At 44.4% G+C, this 16795-nt stretch overlaps 1 protein-coding gene across 1 annotated transcript in view; it reads left to right on the forward strand.

Annotated features, from left to right (window-relative positions):
• The window catches only part of MAEA (macrophage erythroblast attacher, E3 ubiquitin ligase), a 132755-nt gene that overhangs the window by 84022 nt on the left and 31938 nt on the right, over positions 1–16795 (forward strand). The window contains exon 6 of the mRNA XM_040335262.1: positions 15893–16001. Within this exon, the coding sequence (XP_040191196.1) occupies positions 15893–16001 (109 nt within the window). The remainder of the gene's footprint in view (positions 1–15892; positions 16002–16795) is intronic.

A 16795-nucleotide genomic window follows, 5' to 3' on the forward strand; every position in this document is an offset into this window, starting at 1 on the left:
TTTAAATTTTCTCTGCTGCATTAAGTTTTAGTTTGAATGTAAGCGCAGGTTTTTCTATAATACATTTTATACCTGTACCTACGGTACTTTACTATGGGAGTCCCTCCTCTTCTGTTCTCTCTTTCATTCATTTGGGTCTGAGTACTGCTGGATGGATTAAAGGAAAAGTTTTGCCAGTTCATAAGAAGGAGCCGCTGAGGCTATCCATAGAAGGTTGCCAGTGTGGTGTTCATTTGATGCCCAATACTAAGGGCTTAGAGGTAAGAGTCCTGTGAGCCCATTAAAGGTTTATCATCTGTCTAATATTAACAGTGACTGAGTGGATATTCAGCGTATTCAACGTTCCCATTCTGACAGCATTATTTATGCCACTTATTTTGGGACTGATTATTATACTATTTTGCACACCCCCTTTTTCTCACTTTATTATTGCATTCACCTTTGAGTGATCAAATTGCACTTTATTTTGGACTCATTCATCGCTGAGATTGTCAGCTTTTGTATTAATACTTATTTATATATTTATTTATTTATTAATCACTCACTAATTTAGTTTTGTTTTCATTGTGACACCTTTATCTCATTTGTGTGATACGTTGCGCAGGATCCCACTTTTTATTGATACACTAAAAGTGTAGCGCAAGCCACAGGGACTCTTTTGGTGCTGCCCCCCCTGCAAAGTGCTGCCCTAGGCCTGTGCCTTGTTGGCCTAGGCCAAGATACAGTATTGACCTTTAGAATCACTTTAAAGCTGAACTCTGGGATAGGCAAATATTGTCTTAATACAAAAGGTGTACGTTTTCTTACTTGAATCTTGGCGTGCTTTATGTATTTCCCATAGATCTATGGAGTAATCAAGTGTAAAACTTTGTGCAGGAGCTTCCATAATAAAGACTGCTCACTTCTGTTGTCTTTCCTTGTGCAGGGTGGCTGGTCTTGTCTCCGCCCCTTCCAGTAGTTTTCTGCAGGCTGTCTGTAGTGGGTGGGCTTGTTGGACTCCTCCCACAGCTCAGCTTACTGCACAGGAAATGTACAGCACAGTGATGATACCACTGCTACTTTTACTACATAATACCTATGTTTGCTAAGGCTTTTAACTGCTTGAAATTCTTTTTTTTTTTTTTTTTTTTTTTACCTTTCACTTGTGAATATTGGAGCCATTATGTGCTTTAAAAACATTTTTACTAATACAATTGATTTTCAAGCAAACCTGTCAGAAACCTGGGTAATTCAAGCTGAGCAAATAATACAGAACTCCATAAGCAACAGTTATTTTCAGTAAAAACAGCAAAATATTCTTCCTCAAATGAAATGCCAAGCTTGTGTTTTCCTGTAGTTTTAGCTCTGGCCCCATTGTTCTCCTGAATGGGTTCTTTATCAAGCAGTAGAGACACTCGGGACACAGAAGTGAGTGGGTGAAGCTCACATAATCGCAGCTGCCTATATTTTTGGATCCATGGATTAATTTAATATGGAATTTTCACTTGAGGCAACATCTATTAATTTAATATTATTAACCACTTCCCGACCGCCGCATGTACATATACGTCGGCAGAATGGCACGTACAGGCACATTGGCGTACCTGTATGTCCCTGCCTTTCCGTGGGTCGGGGGTCCGATCGGGGGCCCCCCCCCCCCACGACATGCGGCGGTTGGGTTCCCGCGGGGAGCGATCTGGGACGACGGCAGGGCTATTAGTTTATAGCCGCTTCGTCGCGATCGCTCCCCGGAGCTGAAGAACGGGGAGAGCCGTGTGTAAACACGGCTTCCCCGTGCTTCACTGTGGCGGCGTATCGATCGAGTGATCCCTTTTATTAGGGAGACTCGATCGATGATGTCAGTCCTACAGCCACACCCCCCTACAGTTGTAAACACACACTAGGTGAACCCTAAATGTTACAGCGCCCCCTGTGTTTAACTCCCAAACTGCAACTGTAATTTTCACAATAAAGAATGCAATTTAAATGCATTTTTTGCTGTGAAAATGACAATGGTCCCAAAAATGTGTCAAAATTGTCCGAAGTGTCCGCCATAATGTCGCAGTCATGAAAAAAATCGCTGATCGCCGCCATTAGTAGTAAAAAAAAATAAAAAAATAAAAATGCAATAAAACTATCCCCTATTTTGTAAACGCTATAAATTTTGCGCAAACCAACCGATAAACGATTATTGCGATTTTTTTTTTACCAAAAATGGGTAGAAGAATACGTATCGGCCTAAACTGAGGAAAAAAAAATGTTATATATGTTTTTGGGGGATATTTATTATAGCAAAAAGTAAAAAATATTGCATTTTTTTCAAAATTGACGCTCTATTTTTGTTTATAGCGCAAAAACGAAAAACCGCAGAGGTGATCAAATACCACCAAAAGAAAGCTCTATTTGTGGGGAAAAAAGGACGCCAATTTTGTTTGGGAGCCACGTCGCATGACCGCGCAATTGTCTGTTAAAGCGATGCAGTCCCGAACTGTAAAAACACCTTGGGTCTTTAGGCAGCATATTGGTCCGGTCCTTAAGTGGTTAATGAAGAATTCCATGCATGGTATTTTTTTACATACAGTGGGGAAAATTAATTATTTAATCACCTCCCACATTTTGTAAGTTTGCCCACTTACAAAGAAAAGAAGCGCCTGTAATTTTTATTATAGGTGTATTTTAAATGATAGAGACCATCCATAAAATCCATAAGAAACACATAATACAAATATTACAAATTTTACATTTTACATTTTTACATTTTACAAATTTAGATGCAGTTCAGTGAGTAAAATAAGTATTTGATCCCCAAGCAAAACATAACTTAGTATTTGGTGGAGAAACCCTTGGCAAGCACAGAGGTAAGACATCTTGTAGTTGGTTACCAGGTTTGCACACATCTCAGGAGGGATTTTGATCCACTCTTCTTTACAGATCTTCTCTAAATCCTTAAAAAAAAAAAATTATATAACAAACATACCATACTTACCTCCACTGTGCAGTTAGTTTTGCACAGAGTGGCCCCGATCCTCATCTCCTGGGGTGCCTCGGCGGTTGTCTTGGCTCCTCCCCGCAAGAGCTAACCCCCTTCTGGGAAGCACTCTTCCAAGGGGGTTAGCTTGCAGGCGCGCTCCCCCGTATGATACACTTGGTGGCTATGGCCACCAAGTGTATCACTCGGCCCCAGCGCACAGTGTCATTGATTTGATTGACAGCAGCAGGAGCCAATGGCTGCGCTGCTATCAATCTCCAATGAAGAGCCGCCTCAAGCTAGGGGAAACCATTGCGGGATCGCGCCCACGCAGTTTTGTGGCTCAGGTAAGTAAAACGGGGGGGCTGGGGGGCCCGAGAGTGCAAGTTGTTTTTTCACCTTAATGCATAGGATGCATTAAGGTGAAAAAAACACAAACCTTTACAACCCCTTTAAGGATTTCAGCTCTCTCCATAAATGTTCTATAGGATTAAGGTCTGGAGCAGGAATGGGCAAACTATGGCCCGGCAGACATTTTAATCCAGCTCGCCGAGCCAGGGGGGCGACATTCCGTGCCTCCTCCGATGTCTGGCCGCCATGTTTAGTGTCCAGCACCCTGTGATTGGGCATATGGGGGTCATGTAGGACTGGAAGTCCCGCCTCCGCACATGACCGCCATACGCCCAATCACAGCGCCCCGGGAAACTCTGAACATGGCGGCGGGAGACAGGCACTGGAAGTGTGAGACGCCTTGGCCGCTGTCTTCCCCTTCGCTCTGGTACAGCGCTGTGTGGAGATGGGAGCATGGAGGGAGTTGCAGTGTCGGAGGTCAGTGCCATTATCGGGTGCTATAGCCTGCCAATTGTGTATGTACTGGCTGCGTGCCCCCCTACCCCCCTCCAGTACTGCCGCCGCCCCCCCTCCTGACCCCTCACCTTCAATCCCAGGATCCGCTGCCCCATCTGCGGCCCGGGACCGGCTTGGGAGGGTGTCAGGAGGTAAGATGGGAGGGAGACCAGCATCTTCCTCCTTGCTGATCTCCCTCCAGGCTGTGAATGCAGAAGTGATGTGTATTACATCCGCATTCACCTGTCAGTCATCTGGCTGCTATAGCCAGAGAGAAGAAGCAGATCTGTGTTTCATCAGCTTCTTTTGGGGTCCCCAGGTGACATTAGGGGTCCTAGAGACCCCTAATGTCTCCATAAAGAGGACCTGTCAGTGTACCCTTGCTATTACCGGTATATAGGGGGATTTTTATCCCCCTATCTAATAGCAATGACATCAAGTGTAAAAAAACATAAAAAGAGCAAAACAAAAATAAGTAAATAAATATAAACAAAGTTTTAAAAAAAGCTCCAAAATGTTTAAGTCCCCCCACCCCCACGTTTACGCACATATAAACGAGGATGTTTATATAAGGGGGGGCGGGAAAAAAAATTCCGCCCCGGACGCCCATAACTCTGGTTACGCCACTGCCGAGGCCAGGCCTCGGGGCGGCAGTGGTGCAGGATAGGCACGGCCGGCACCGCTCCTGCGGCGACTTCACGGCTTTCGTGGCCGCCCCCCCGCATTTACATAGCCAGGCGCGCGGTCCATCTACTCTTGGTCCGGCCCCCGGGTCCAATATATGAACCCATTGCGGCCCTCGAGTGAAAAAGTTTGCCCACCCCTGGTCTGGAGACTGATTAGGCCACTCCATGATCTTAATGTGCTTCTTCCTGAGCCACTCCTTTGTTGCCTTGGCGGTATGTTTTGGATCATTGTCATGCGGAAAGTAGGTTCTCCAAGATTTTACAATACATGGCCCCTCAATGCGGCAAAGTCGGCCTGCACCTTTAGCAGAGAAACCACCCCAAAACATAATGTTTCCACCTCTTTTTTGAACTGTAGGGATGGTGTTCTTGGGTTGATGGCTATTTTTGTATTTCTTCCATTTGCGAATAATCACTTCAGCAGTTTTCTCCTTCTCACCTAGCTTCTTGCTGGTGGTCTTGTAGCCCATTCCAATTTTGTGCAGGTCTACAATCTTGTCTCTGACATCCTTTTGACAGCTCCTTGGTCTTGCCCATGATGTTGGGTTTGAATGGAAGAAAAAGATTCTGTGGACAGATGTCTTTTATACACATAACAAGTTGTCATTAAGTGAGTGCTCCTAATCTCAGCTCGTTACCTGTATAAAAGACACCTGGGAGCCAGAAATCTTGCTGATTGATAGGGGATCAAATACTTATTTCACTTATTAAAATGAAAATCAATTTATAACTTTTCTGAAATGTGTATTTCTGGATATTTTTGTTGTTATTCTGTCTCTCACAAATAAACCTACAATTAAACTTATAGGCTGATCATTTCTTTGTCAGTGGGCAAACGTACAAAATCAGCAGGGGATCAAATACTTTTTTTACCTCAAGCCCTGGAAACACGGGCCAGAATCTCATCAGGAAAAAAACGTTGTTTTCCCTGACGAGATTCTTGGCAAGAATCTCTTGCCGCCCGAGTGTATAGACACTCCTTTCAAATGAACCGCGGTTCTCTTGAAAGGCAAGAACGCGGTGACGTCCTTGTGTACAACGAGCATGCGCTTTTCACATTCAATGCCGTCGCCACCATCTTGCTGCACTCTACCTATGCCTAGGAAGCTACCCAAGTCATTTCGAGCATGCGCGGGTTTCCACAGCGACAGGTAAGTACACACACTCTCTGGTTTCTCGGCAGGAAAACTGCAGAGAATCTCACGACAAGAAAAATAGAGAGCAGGTTCTCTATTTTTCTCGTCTAGATTCTGGGCAGTTTTCTTGTCGACCTGAAAGCCTCGTACACACGCTCGGTATACTCGGCAAGAAAGCTCTGCCAGCAGTTTTCTTGCTGGTTCTTGCCGAGTATACCGAGCGTGTGTACGAGGCTTTACTGTATTTGTTAGTTTTCCTTGCTTTCCATGATATTCTTTGAATTCCTCACCAACACCAAGGTTCAAAGGCATTAGTGCTTTTCCCAGCTTGCTTCCTCATTGTTCAGCATTCACATTCATATGACAAAAAATACCATAGCGTGGGAAGTTCTGATCTTGGTTCTTATGGACACGGTGGGGGTTTCTTTACTAAAACTGGAGAGTGCAAAATCCAGTGCAGCTGTGCATGGTGCCCAATCAGCTTTTAACTTCAGCTTGTTCAGTTAAAGGAACACTAAAGGTTTGTTTTTTATTAGATCAATTGATTGCTGTAAGCTAGAGCATTTAAATATCACTTAAATATCCTTTTGACCTCCAAAATACAGTAATCCAGGTTTGAAAATGCCATTTCCTGTCTCTCCTCTTCTTGCTTTCCACCAGCATCTGAGCCGTTTTGCATGGTGGAAAGCAGAATGTGCTCACCCCCTCCCTATGACTACAGCCCTGCGTGAAGATGCTCTCTTATCCCTCACAGGCATGGAGGCTAAGCCTAATGGGAACTGTAGTTCCCATTAAGCCGTGATGTAGCAAGAATGAATGCGCACCGCAAACCAGGAAGTCAGTGAGAATGATTCAGGAGTGACAGAGGTGAATAAAACAGCTCGATTTCAACAGGTATCAAACTAGTTATAATGCAAAACATTACTTTTTACTTTATCAGCTACTGTCAGACTTTAATTTAAGAGGAAAATATTTTTGTCTTTACAACCCCTTTAAAGCGGAGGTTCACCCAAACTAACAACATTCTTTTAAAACAATCCTTGCACAACGCACATACTGAATTGCCATAACATTTAAAAAAAAATTAAATAAATACCGTAGTATAGCCATGTAAACTACGACTTCCGGGATTCCCCTCCCGTGGGAGTAGGCGTATCTTATCCTTTCCCTGGCGCCGCAATGCGGTATGGGACCTGTCTGCTATGTTTTTCTAGGAGCACAATGTGAATCTCGTGAGATTTCACACACAAAGTGACGCGTGACGTCGGTCACGTGACGATGGCGTCTATAATTGCACCATTTTAGAAACTGGCATGCCTGTAAATATTGCCATTAGGTACCAGAACACTGTAAACAGTGCGCAGGCGCGAGAATGAGCGGTGAATGCTGGGAGATCAGCATTCACCGCTTCCAGGAAGTGATTGCTTGTGGTCTTCACAATGCCCACAAACAAAATGGAAATTCCCTCGGACGGATTTTTATAAATCCTTCTTTGCAGAGAAAACGGATAGCGGATATGTGCAGCGACCAAAGTAGTGAGTATTCCTTTGCATTGTCATACCCCAGTAAATGCTGGAAAAAAATTTAAAAAAAGTTTGCCGCGGAACCCCCACTTTAAGCTTTGATAAAAAAAAAATGGAAGCTGATTGGTTTCTATGCAAATCTCCACCAGATTTTGCACTCTCCAGTTTTAGTAAATCGCCCCATTGCTACAGTTGAGAATCTTTTCTATGTAACCTCTTGGAATGGGATTTGATCACATGCTTAGTACAAATATCCCATGTTTGTGACAGCGTTACTTTATGAATGCTTTGGTTATTGCCTGCCTACATATCTCATAAGCAATCTTGGGGCTTTTAGCACTCAACTGATATACACTTAAAAATTGAAATGTGTTCTATTAATAACATGTACCAGCTTAAGACATCTTTATACGCAATGCTCGTCGAGTAAGTGGCACTTGGAGTGACAAATGTACGTAAAACAGCAATTTCTGCAAGAGATGCTTGAACCTGACAGCAGCAGTCAGCTGCTTCTCACTCTCTTCACTATCAGAACCAGAGACTATGCTTAAAGTGATTTATAATAAAGCTAAAAAGGCTCCATCAGGCACTAAGATAATATTCAACACCTTGTGTTCAGCGAATGCGTTTGGAAAAGACCAGGAAAGCTGAACATATAATGAATGCACTTAGAGACACCACAAGGTGCCTGCCATTTTGAGTTTGTTGCCTTTATTTTAGTTGACAGGTTCACTTCAACAAATAAGTGAACCTCCTCGAGTACAAGTATCCATAGACGATTGAAGCACAACTCTGGACAAATAAATTATCCCTTGTAGTGGGGCTGAGCCCACACTGCAAATGTTAATTTCTTCATTTGGTCTAGGAACAATAAAAGAAAATATATAGTGCCTTTCAAAAGTATTCAACACCCCCCCCCCCCCCCCTGGCATTTTTCGTGTTTTGTTGCCTCACAAAATGGAATTAACCTGGATTGTTTGACGATTTTGCATCATTTAATTTACAGAACATGCCCACAACTTTGAAGATTTTTTTTTTATTGTGAAGCAAACAACAAATAGGACAAAATAACTGAAAAAGTCAATGGGCCAGATTCTCAGAAGCGATACGACGGTGTATCTCCGGAAACACCGTTGTATCTCTGTTTTTGGCCCCGGGTATCTATGCGTATGATTCTTAGAATCATTTTCGCATAGATACGGCGTAGATCCGTCAGGTGTAAGTCACTTACACCGTCGGATCTTAGTAATTCGACGCTGGCCGCTAGGTGGTGTTTACGTTCAGTTCTCATTTGACTATGCAAATGAGCCTGATACGCCGATTCCCGAACGAATTTGCGCCACGTCGTCGTCGTTTACGTTGTTTCCGTAAGCGTAAGGTTACCCCTGCTATATGAGGGGTAACCTTACGCCAGTCCGCCGTATGCCATGTTAAGTATGGCGTCGGGTCAGCGTCGTCTTTTTCCGTCGGTTACGTCGTTTTACTAACTTGTTTGCGAATACGACTTTACGTCAATGACGCTCACATCGGCGTCATTGACGTTTTCCGTTGTGAGCTGGAGCATGCGCACTGGGCTATTTTTCCGCCCGGCGCATGCGCAGTTCGATCGGCGCGGGGGCGTGCTTAATTTGAATACAAGCCGCCCCCTTTGAATTACGCGGCCATACGCCGGGCCATTTACACTACGCCGCCGCAAATTACGGAGCAAGTGCTTGGAGAATACGGCACTTGCTTCAGTAAGTTGCGGTGGCGTGGTGTAAATGGCTTACACTACGCCGCCGCCGATTCTATGAGAATCTGGCCCAATGTGCATAACTATTCACCCCCCTAAAGTCAATACTTTGTAGAGCCACCTTTTGTGGCTATCACAGCTCCAATTCGCTTTAGATAAGTCTCTATAAGCTTGCCACATCTTACCATTGGGATTTTTGCCCATTCCTTCTTGCAAAACTGCTCCAGCACCTTCAAGTTGGATGGTTTGCGCTTGTGAACAGCAATCTTTAAGTCTGGCCACAGATTTTTTTATTGGATTGAGGTCTGGGCTTTGGCTAGGCCATTCCAACACATTTTCATGTTTCTCCTTAAACTCTTCAGCCCCGGACCATATTACTGGTCAATGACCGGGCAACAATTTTGAAAAAAATTAATATTTTTTTACTTTTTGCTATAATAAATATCCCCCAAAAATATATAAAAAAAACAATTATTTCCCTCAGTTTAGGCCGATACGTATTCTTCTACATATTTTCCGTAAAAAAATCGCAATAAGCGTTTATTGATTGGTTTGCGCAAAAGTTATAGCGTCTACAAAATAGGGGATAGATTTATGGTATTTTTATTATTATAATTTTTTTACTAGTAATGGCGGTGATCAGCGATTTTTATCGGTACTGCGACCTTATGGCGGACACATCGGACACTTTTGACACATTTTTGTTGACCATTGGCATTTTTATAGCGCCAACAGTTTGCACAACACTTTACAACTTTACACACAACATGAACTTTAATGGCATCCCAGTCTTTGTCCGTAGGGTTCAATATTGAGTTGGCTCACCCTTTGCAGCTATAACAGCTAGGAATGCTGTCCACAAGGTTTAGGAGTGTGTCTATGGGAATGTTTTACCATTCTTCCAGAAGAGTATTTGTGAGGTCAGGCACTGATGTTGGAAGAGAAGGCCTGGCTCGCAGTCTCTGCTCTAATTCATCCCAAAGGTGTTCTGTCGGTTTGAGGTCAGGACTTTGTGCAGGCCAGTCCAAGTTTTTCCATCACAAACTCACTCATCCATGTCTTTTTATGGACCTTGCTTTGTGCACTAGTGCACAGTCATGTTGGAACAGGAGGGGGCCATCCCCAAACTCTTCCCACAAAGTTGGGAGCATGAAATTGTCCAAAATGTCTTGGTATTCTGACATCTTAAGAGTTCCCTTCACTGGAACTAAGGGGCCAAGCCCAACTCCTGAAAAACAACCCCACACCATAATACCCCTCCACCAAATGATTTGGAACAGTGCACAAAGCAAGGTCCATAAAGACATGGATGAGAAAATTTGGGGTGGAGGAAGTTGACTGGCCTGCACAGAGTCCTGACCTTAACCCGATAGAACACCTTTGGGATGAATTAGAGCAGAGACTGCGAGCCAGGCCTTCAACGTCAGTGCCAGACCTCACAAATGCGCTTCTGGAATAATGCTTAAACTTTTCCATGGACAAACACACCTAAACCTTGTGGACAGCCTTCCCAGAAGAGTTGAAGCTTTAATAGTTACTCAATATTGAACTCTATGGACTAAGACTGGGATGCCATTAAAGTGCATGTAAAGGCAGGCGTCCCAATACTTTTGATAATATAGTGTACATCTGTAGTGTTTACTTATCTCTCCCCAAAGCTCTGCGTGCCATGTCTTTCTGCTGCTCCATTCCTCTGTTATCAGCAGAGTTACTTCTGACAAGTTGTCTGACAGACGAGAAAACAGCAGAAGAGAGCTTGGAGGTAGATAAGCAGATAACTTGTCTATTTACTGTACAGCTCTGTGTATTCCTTTGTTCGTCTGAATGTGGAGGGCAGGTGTGTGCGTGCCTTTCCTCCAATCAGCTCTCACACAGTGTAAACCCAGACTCCACACCCACTGCTGAAATGGGAACAAGGATTTCTAACAGGAGCTGCACTTTTCAAAGAGTGTAGAAAGGAAAAGACAGAAGATATACATGTAAAACTTATGTAGGGAGATTTTTTTCATCTCTGGGTATCGTCTGAGGGTCTACATCCACTTTAAAGGGGTTGTAAAGGTAAATGTTTTTTCACCTTAATGCATCCTATGCATCAAGGTGAAAAAACATCTGACAATATCGCCCCCCTCCCCCAGCCCCCGTTTTACTTACCTGACCCTCTCGAAAGTCCCGCGCTCTCCCCCGTCATCCTCCTTTGTTTTGGAGTCTGGCCGTTGATTGGCTACACTGGATGGATTGAAAGCAGCGCAGCCATAGGCTCGTGCTGCTGTCAATCACATCCAATGATGCGGCGCGCCGGGGGCAGGGCCGAGTGATACAGTGAGCGGCAATAGCCGCCGGCTGTATCACTAGAGCGCGCCTGCAAAAAATAACTTTACAACGCCTTTAAGTCTTAGGAGGTGGGAGAAGTAACCTCGGTTGAATTATCTAGCTTTGTTTTGGCATGCATATTCTTTAACATTCATCTATTGTTCCTCTTTATTATATTATTGTCCAAGTTCTCATTTTTCTAAAACTGCATATTTTTTTTGACTCATTACCTTCAGCTAAGTGTCCTTCAAAGTTTGAAAGCAATATGCCAAAAAAGAAAACAAAGACACCACAGTGTATAAAATAAATAAAAGCGAAGCCTGTAATTTAGATTCATAATTGATTTTTAATCTATAACTTTCTCTGTATATGGTTGTTACGCCTTCCATTTTCACTTAGAATATTAGAGGGGGCTGTTTACCGGTCGCCACTTTATCAGCATTGGGCCCCCGTGTCTGATACCTCTAGCTGTGCCAAATTACACTCAGTGTGTGTTTCTGTTATTTCCATTCTTTTCCTCCCAGTCTGCCGCAAATAAAGATGCCATTACCGACTTGTTCGCTATAATTAATTGCTGCTCTGCACAGGATTTTTGTTTCTTCAGTCTAAACACAAATTAGTAGTAGTAGTAATATGAAAATCCACCTTGATGGACAGGAGGGTAGAAAAAGCCTGATCTCTTGTTCCTGGTGTGAACGTCTTTTATATTGTACAGCCTAAATTAAAGGTAGAAATTAAAGAAGAAACTTTTTCCTATTGCTAGCAGTGGGGACTGTACTTTTATTTAAGGGGGATCAACTTAAATCGGAGGTTGCGCCGATTTATTTTTTTAAAAGCCAGCCGCTAAATGCTGCAGCTGCTGACTTTTAAAAAAAGGATACTTACCTGTCCAGTGCGCCCGTGATGACGTCAGCCGAGGATGAGCAATCGCTCATCACATGCCTGACAAAGGGATGCTGCGTGGCTCCGAAACGTTGCACTCTCCTTGTGTTGTGATCATGCAATAAATCATCCGTTTGGACGCTATTTACGTCTTTTCCATGGTGTGCTGGCAAAAATTCTCATTGTGACTTGTACCAGTATCCAGCTGGTTGTTGGTACAGCACCCTAATCCAAGAGCTCATCCAGGAATGTGTGCGATGGGCACCCGCCGCCATCCTCGGTTAGGGAATCGGGAAGTGAAGCGTTGCGGCTTCACTGCCCGGTTCCCTACTGCGCATGCGCAAGTAGCGCGCCACGCCGTCACTGGTCCCTGCTCTCTTTTGGGAACAGTGTGTTTCCCAGAAGACAGCGGGGGGCTGCAGGTAGAGGCGTGTCTGCCGCAGTACCGTATTCCCGGAAGTGGGTGCAAATACCTGTCTTAGACAGGTATCTCCACCCCCCTCCCCCCTGAAAGGTGCCAAATGTGACACCGGAGGGGGGGAGGGTTCCGAAAAGCGGAAGCTCCATTTTTGGGTAGAGCTCCGCTTTAAACGATCATTTCACCATCACACCCCTCTCAGCTTTGAATAGCAGTTGGCAGGTTAATGACCAGCTTTTTTACTTTGTGTGCCCTAATGGCATAGTGTACAGTATACTTGCACATTACAGAACACTTACCTCTGTGTGTACCCTCCTCAACAGTGCATTGTCTAAAGCTAAGATGGCAGCAGTGGCAATGGAGTGAAGGTGGTTCACTCCATTGCCACTGCTGCCATCCTCTTCACCTCTTCTACCAAGTCTAGAGTTTTCTTGCTTCAGCCATTTAGTGCCCGCTGACGATGTAACTCCTGCACAGTCACATTGGAGTTACAGTTACAGTCACACTGACAGCATCTTGCAGATGCCCGAAAAGGGCCAGTGTGTACAATGTGCTGTGCATGTTCCGCAGGCAGTGTACAGATAACAATCATTTGCTAGAAGATGCGTAAAAGGCTTATAAAGTCTTTATCTACCACAAAACTCTACCTTCTGGAGTATTTTTCTTACCCAAGTTTAGTTTGCCCATTGCTGTAGACTTCAAGTTCCCTGCATGAGCAAAGCATCATATTCACTTTAAAGTGATTGTAAATGCAGAATTTTTTTGAACCACTTCAGCTCTGGAAGGTTTTACCCCCTTACTGACCGGGCCATCTTTTGCGATACTGCACTGCGTAGTGACAATTGCGCAGTCATGCAATGTCGTAACCAAATAATTGTTTTACTAGTAATGGCCGCGATCATCAATTTTTAGCAGGCCTGAGACATTGTGCCAGACAAATCGGACAGCTAACTGACACTTTTTGGGGACCAGTGACACCAATACAGTGATCAGTGCTAAAAAAAAATTACACTGTCACTGTACTAATGACACTGGCATGAAAAAGGGTTAACATCAGGGGTGATCAAGTGGTTTAAGATAACAGAAAACAATACTCCTGCACACAGTCTGAATGTCGTGATGGTACATGTTACTGGCTTTGCTGCCCTCAATGATAAATGAGAAAAAGAAAGAAAGGGCGCACCAGCCCAGTGAATTAAAACTACTCAGACGTAGGTGAAAGATTCACAGTGTAAACAGTTTCCACAGGTACCAGCAATGAGTCAGAACCAATACACTTTAGATGGTCACAGAGCTGGGCTCTGAGGAAGAAGGTTGTCCTTCGAAACTTTCTTGTGTTCCCTGGGAGTGCTTGCTAACTGTGTGGGGGATGGTTGCACTGTAGGAAGACAGATCTGTGTTCCTGCTTAGCAGAAACACAAGATCTCCATCTTCCTTACTAGCAGATCGGCGATCTTCCTTGAATACATAGGCAGAATGCCGCTCTACCTCTCTCCGAACGATCACCTGCTTTCCAGTGGACATCGGGTCCGCCAAATCCACTGATTGGCTACCGATGTGTCCAATCACAGCGCACGCCCCAAAGCCCTTGACAGGTACTGTGATTTTGCACTTAAAGGCCGCCCTACGGCAGTAAATGTACGTGGGGCGGTCCTTAAGCGGTTAATAAACAAACATGTTACTTTCTTGTTCTGTGCAATGTTTTTTTCCAGCGCAGCCCCAATCCTCCACTTCTTGGCCCCCCCCGCTGGTGCTCCTGGCTCCTTTGCCCTGCTGAGTGCACACCATAGCAGTCCGCTTGCTATGGAGACACCCATTAGGGGTTTGCTCCTGAGCTGGCTCTGTGTGTCCAGACACACAGAGTGTGGCTCGGGCCTCCCTGCTCCTTCCTCCCTCCTCACTGGCTGTGATTGACAACAGTGGGAGCCAATGGGAGAGAGGTGCTGCTCTCGTGCACATCGTTGGATAGAGAGCCGGCTCAAGTAAGTATGGGGGGGGTCTGGGGAGCTGCACTCAGATGTTTTTTTTTTCCGCCTTAATGCAGAAAATGCACTAAGGTAAGAACCCTTCAGCCTTTACAACAACTTGAATCCCTTCCAGAGGAGCACGTACTCATGCTCGCTCCCCCATTGCTCCATCCAGCTGTTGGGAGCAGGAGAAGCTTCCACATGTCGGTTGTGAGTCACTAACATCCTACGTCATAGAGCTATGGACTCTCCCCATGTGATAGTTGTTGATGGGCTGTTTTTATGATAGAGGATGCAATAGGAGCAGCCAGACAGTGGTGGCAGAGATAGAGAACTCACGTGGAGTTGTATATTTCTTGGCTGTGCAAAGAATCATTTTATAGATAGATTCAGCAAAATTACCAGCTTCATTGAGAATGCAGTCCATCCTTCTATCAGCACTGATGTTCACCTAAGTGTCCACTTAACAGCTTAATGGATTGCAGGTTCCTCATACAATTGCCTGCTTTTTATAAAATGTAATTTGGACTAGGTTCACACTGAGTGCGGGAATGAAAATGTGTGAGATCCGCTGCATGTCAGTCCCGATTTCAGGGACAATTTCAGAGACATTTGTGCTGGTTTCTGCACAGATGTCAATGGAAATTGCACCCCAAAATCGCTGAAAGAAGTACAGAAACTACATTTGAATGTAGGACGGAGCCATTGCCGGTAATTACCACCAATTTGGCATGCGATTTGACATGTCAAATCACACCAATGTGAACCAGGGCTAAATGAACAGTGGATAGATTAGGTAAAGAATATACGTGGCTGGAGGAAGGTCTTGCTACTCAGCTAACAAGGGGGGGGGGGGGGAATTAGAGTATAATACCAACCTATGGCTACTAAACATTTATTAAAACTTTGTAAGAAATTTGCAGTAACCATAAGTTGGGGTCATACTCCATTTTCTTTCCTTTGTTAGTCTTGTAGTCCTTGGTGACACCCACCATTATAATACAGTGGAACCTTGGATTACGAGCATAATCCATTCCAGGAGAATGCTCGTAATCCAAAGTACTCGCTTATCAAAGCAAGTTTCCCCATAGAAGTCAACGGAAACTAAAATAATTAATTCCGCATTGACTTCAATGGCATGCAATACTGCATGTGGCCAGAGGGGGCGCTGGAGAGCCTCGGAAACAAATGGAAAGGCCAGAGGACACTTCGGCTGAACTCGGGAACTGAGTATTTCAGAAAGGCTCCGATCGCCTCTGAGTATTACCGTACCCTTTTGTTAAGCACCACTACTTAATAGGGAATCCAAGGACAGACATTTTTGTTTCTTTTAGGTCTTTCTACTACTCAAACAATGCTTCAGTGGTAGGGGGTCCCAGTGTCAATATTTAGAGTTTATAAAAAAATATCATTTACCATAATATCTGACTCTTTCTCTGTTTCAGACATGCGAGGAAACATTTTAGCCAGGCAGAAGGAAGCCAGTTGGATGAAGTTCGACAAGTGATGGGGATGTTGGCCTTTCCTTCAGACACTCACATTTCACCTTATAAGGTACGAGATCAGGACTGCCTTATACCTAGTGTTACCAAAGACATTCCAGGAGTAAACAAATGATCAGAAATCACTTCTTCTGCTCGTCTGTGATTATCTCTGCCTGACTGATACTGACCGAACCAACATTTAATAGTGAAAATAACTTCTTACCATGTGACTTTGCATTATACTAAGCCATCTATCCTGTGCAGTGTCTTGGTGTCAGTAAAAGTCCTACCTCCATCAAACAATTGTTACATGTTCTGTCACTGACTTGTGTTATAATGATAGATCTAATCCAGGCAGCGATCATCCATTTTGTCATTGGTTACCAATAGGGTTGTCCCGATACCACTTTTTTAGGACCGAGTACAAGTACCGATACTTTTTTTCATGTACTCGCCGATACCGAATACCGATACTTTTTTTTAAAATGCAGCCATGTCTCCCCCCAAATGCAGCCATGTCTCCCCCGCAAACGCAGCCATGTCTTCCCCCCCCCCCTAAACACAGCCATGTCTCACTCCCAAAATGCAGCCATGTCTCCCCCGCAAACGCAGCCATGTCTTCCCCCCCCAAACACAGCCATGTCTCACTCCCAAAATGCAGCCATGTCTCCCCCGCAAACGCAGCCATGTCTTCCCCCCCCAAACACAGCCATGTCTCACTCCCAAAATGCAGCCATGTCTCCCCCGCAAACGCAGCCATGTCTTCCCCCCCCAAACACAGCCATGTCTCACTCCCAAAATGCAGCCATGTCTCACTCCCAAAATGCAGCCATGTCTTACTCCCAAAATGCAGCCATGTCTCCC

The sequence above is a fragment of the Rana temporaria genome, chromosome 1, assembly GCF_905171775.1.
Source record: "Rana temporaria chromosome 1, aRanTem1.1, whole genome shotgun sequence".
In the NCBI taxonomy this organism is placed as follows: Eukaryota; Metazoa; Chordata; class Amphibia; order Anura; family Ranidae; genus Rana; species Rana temporaria.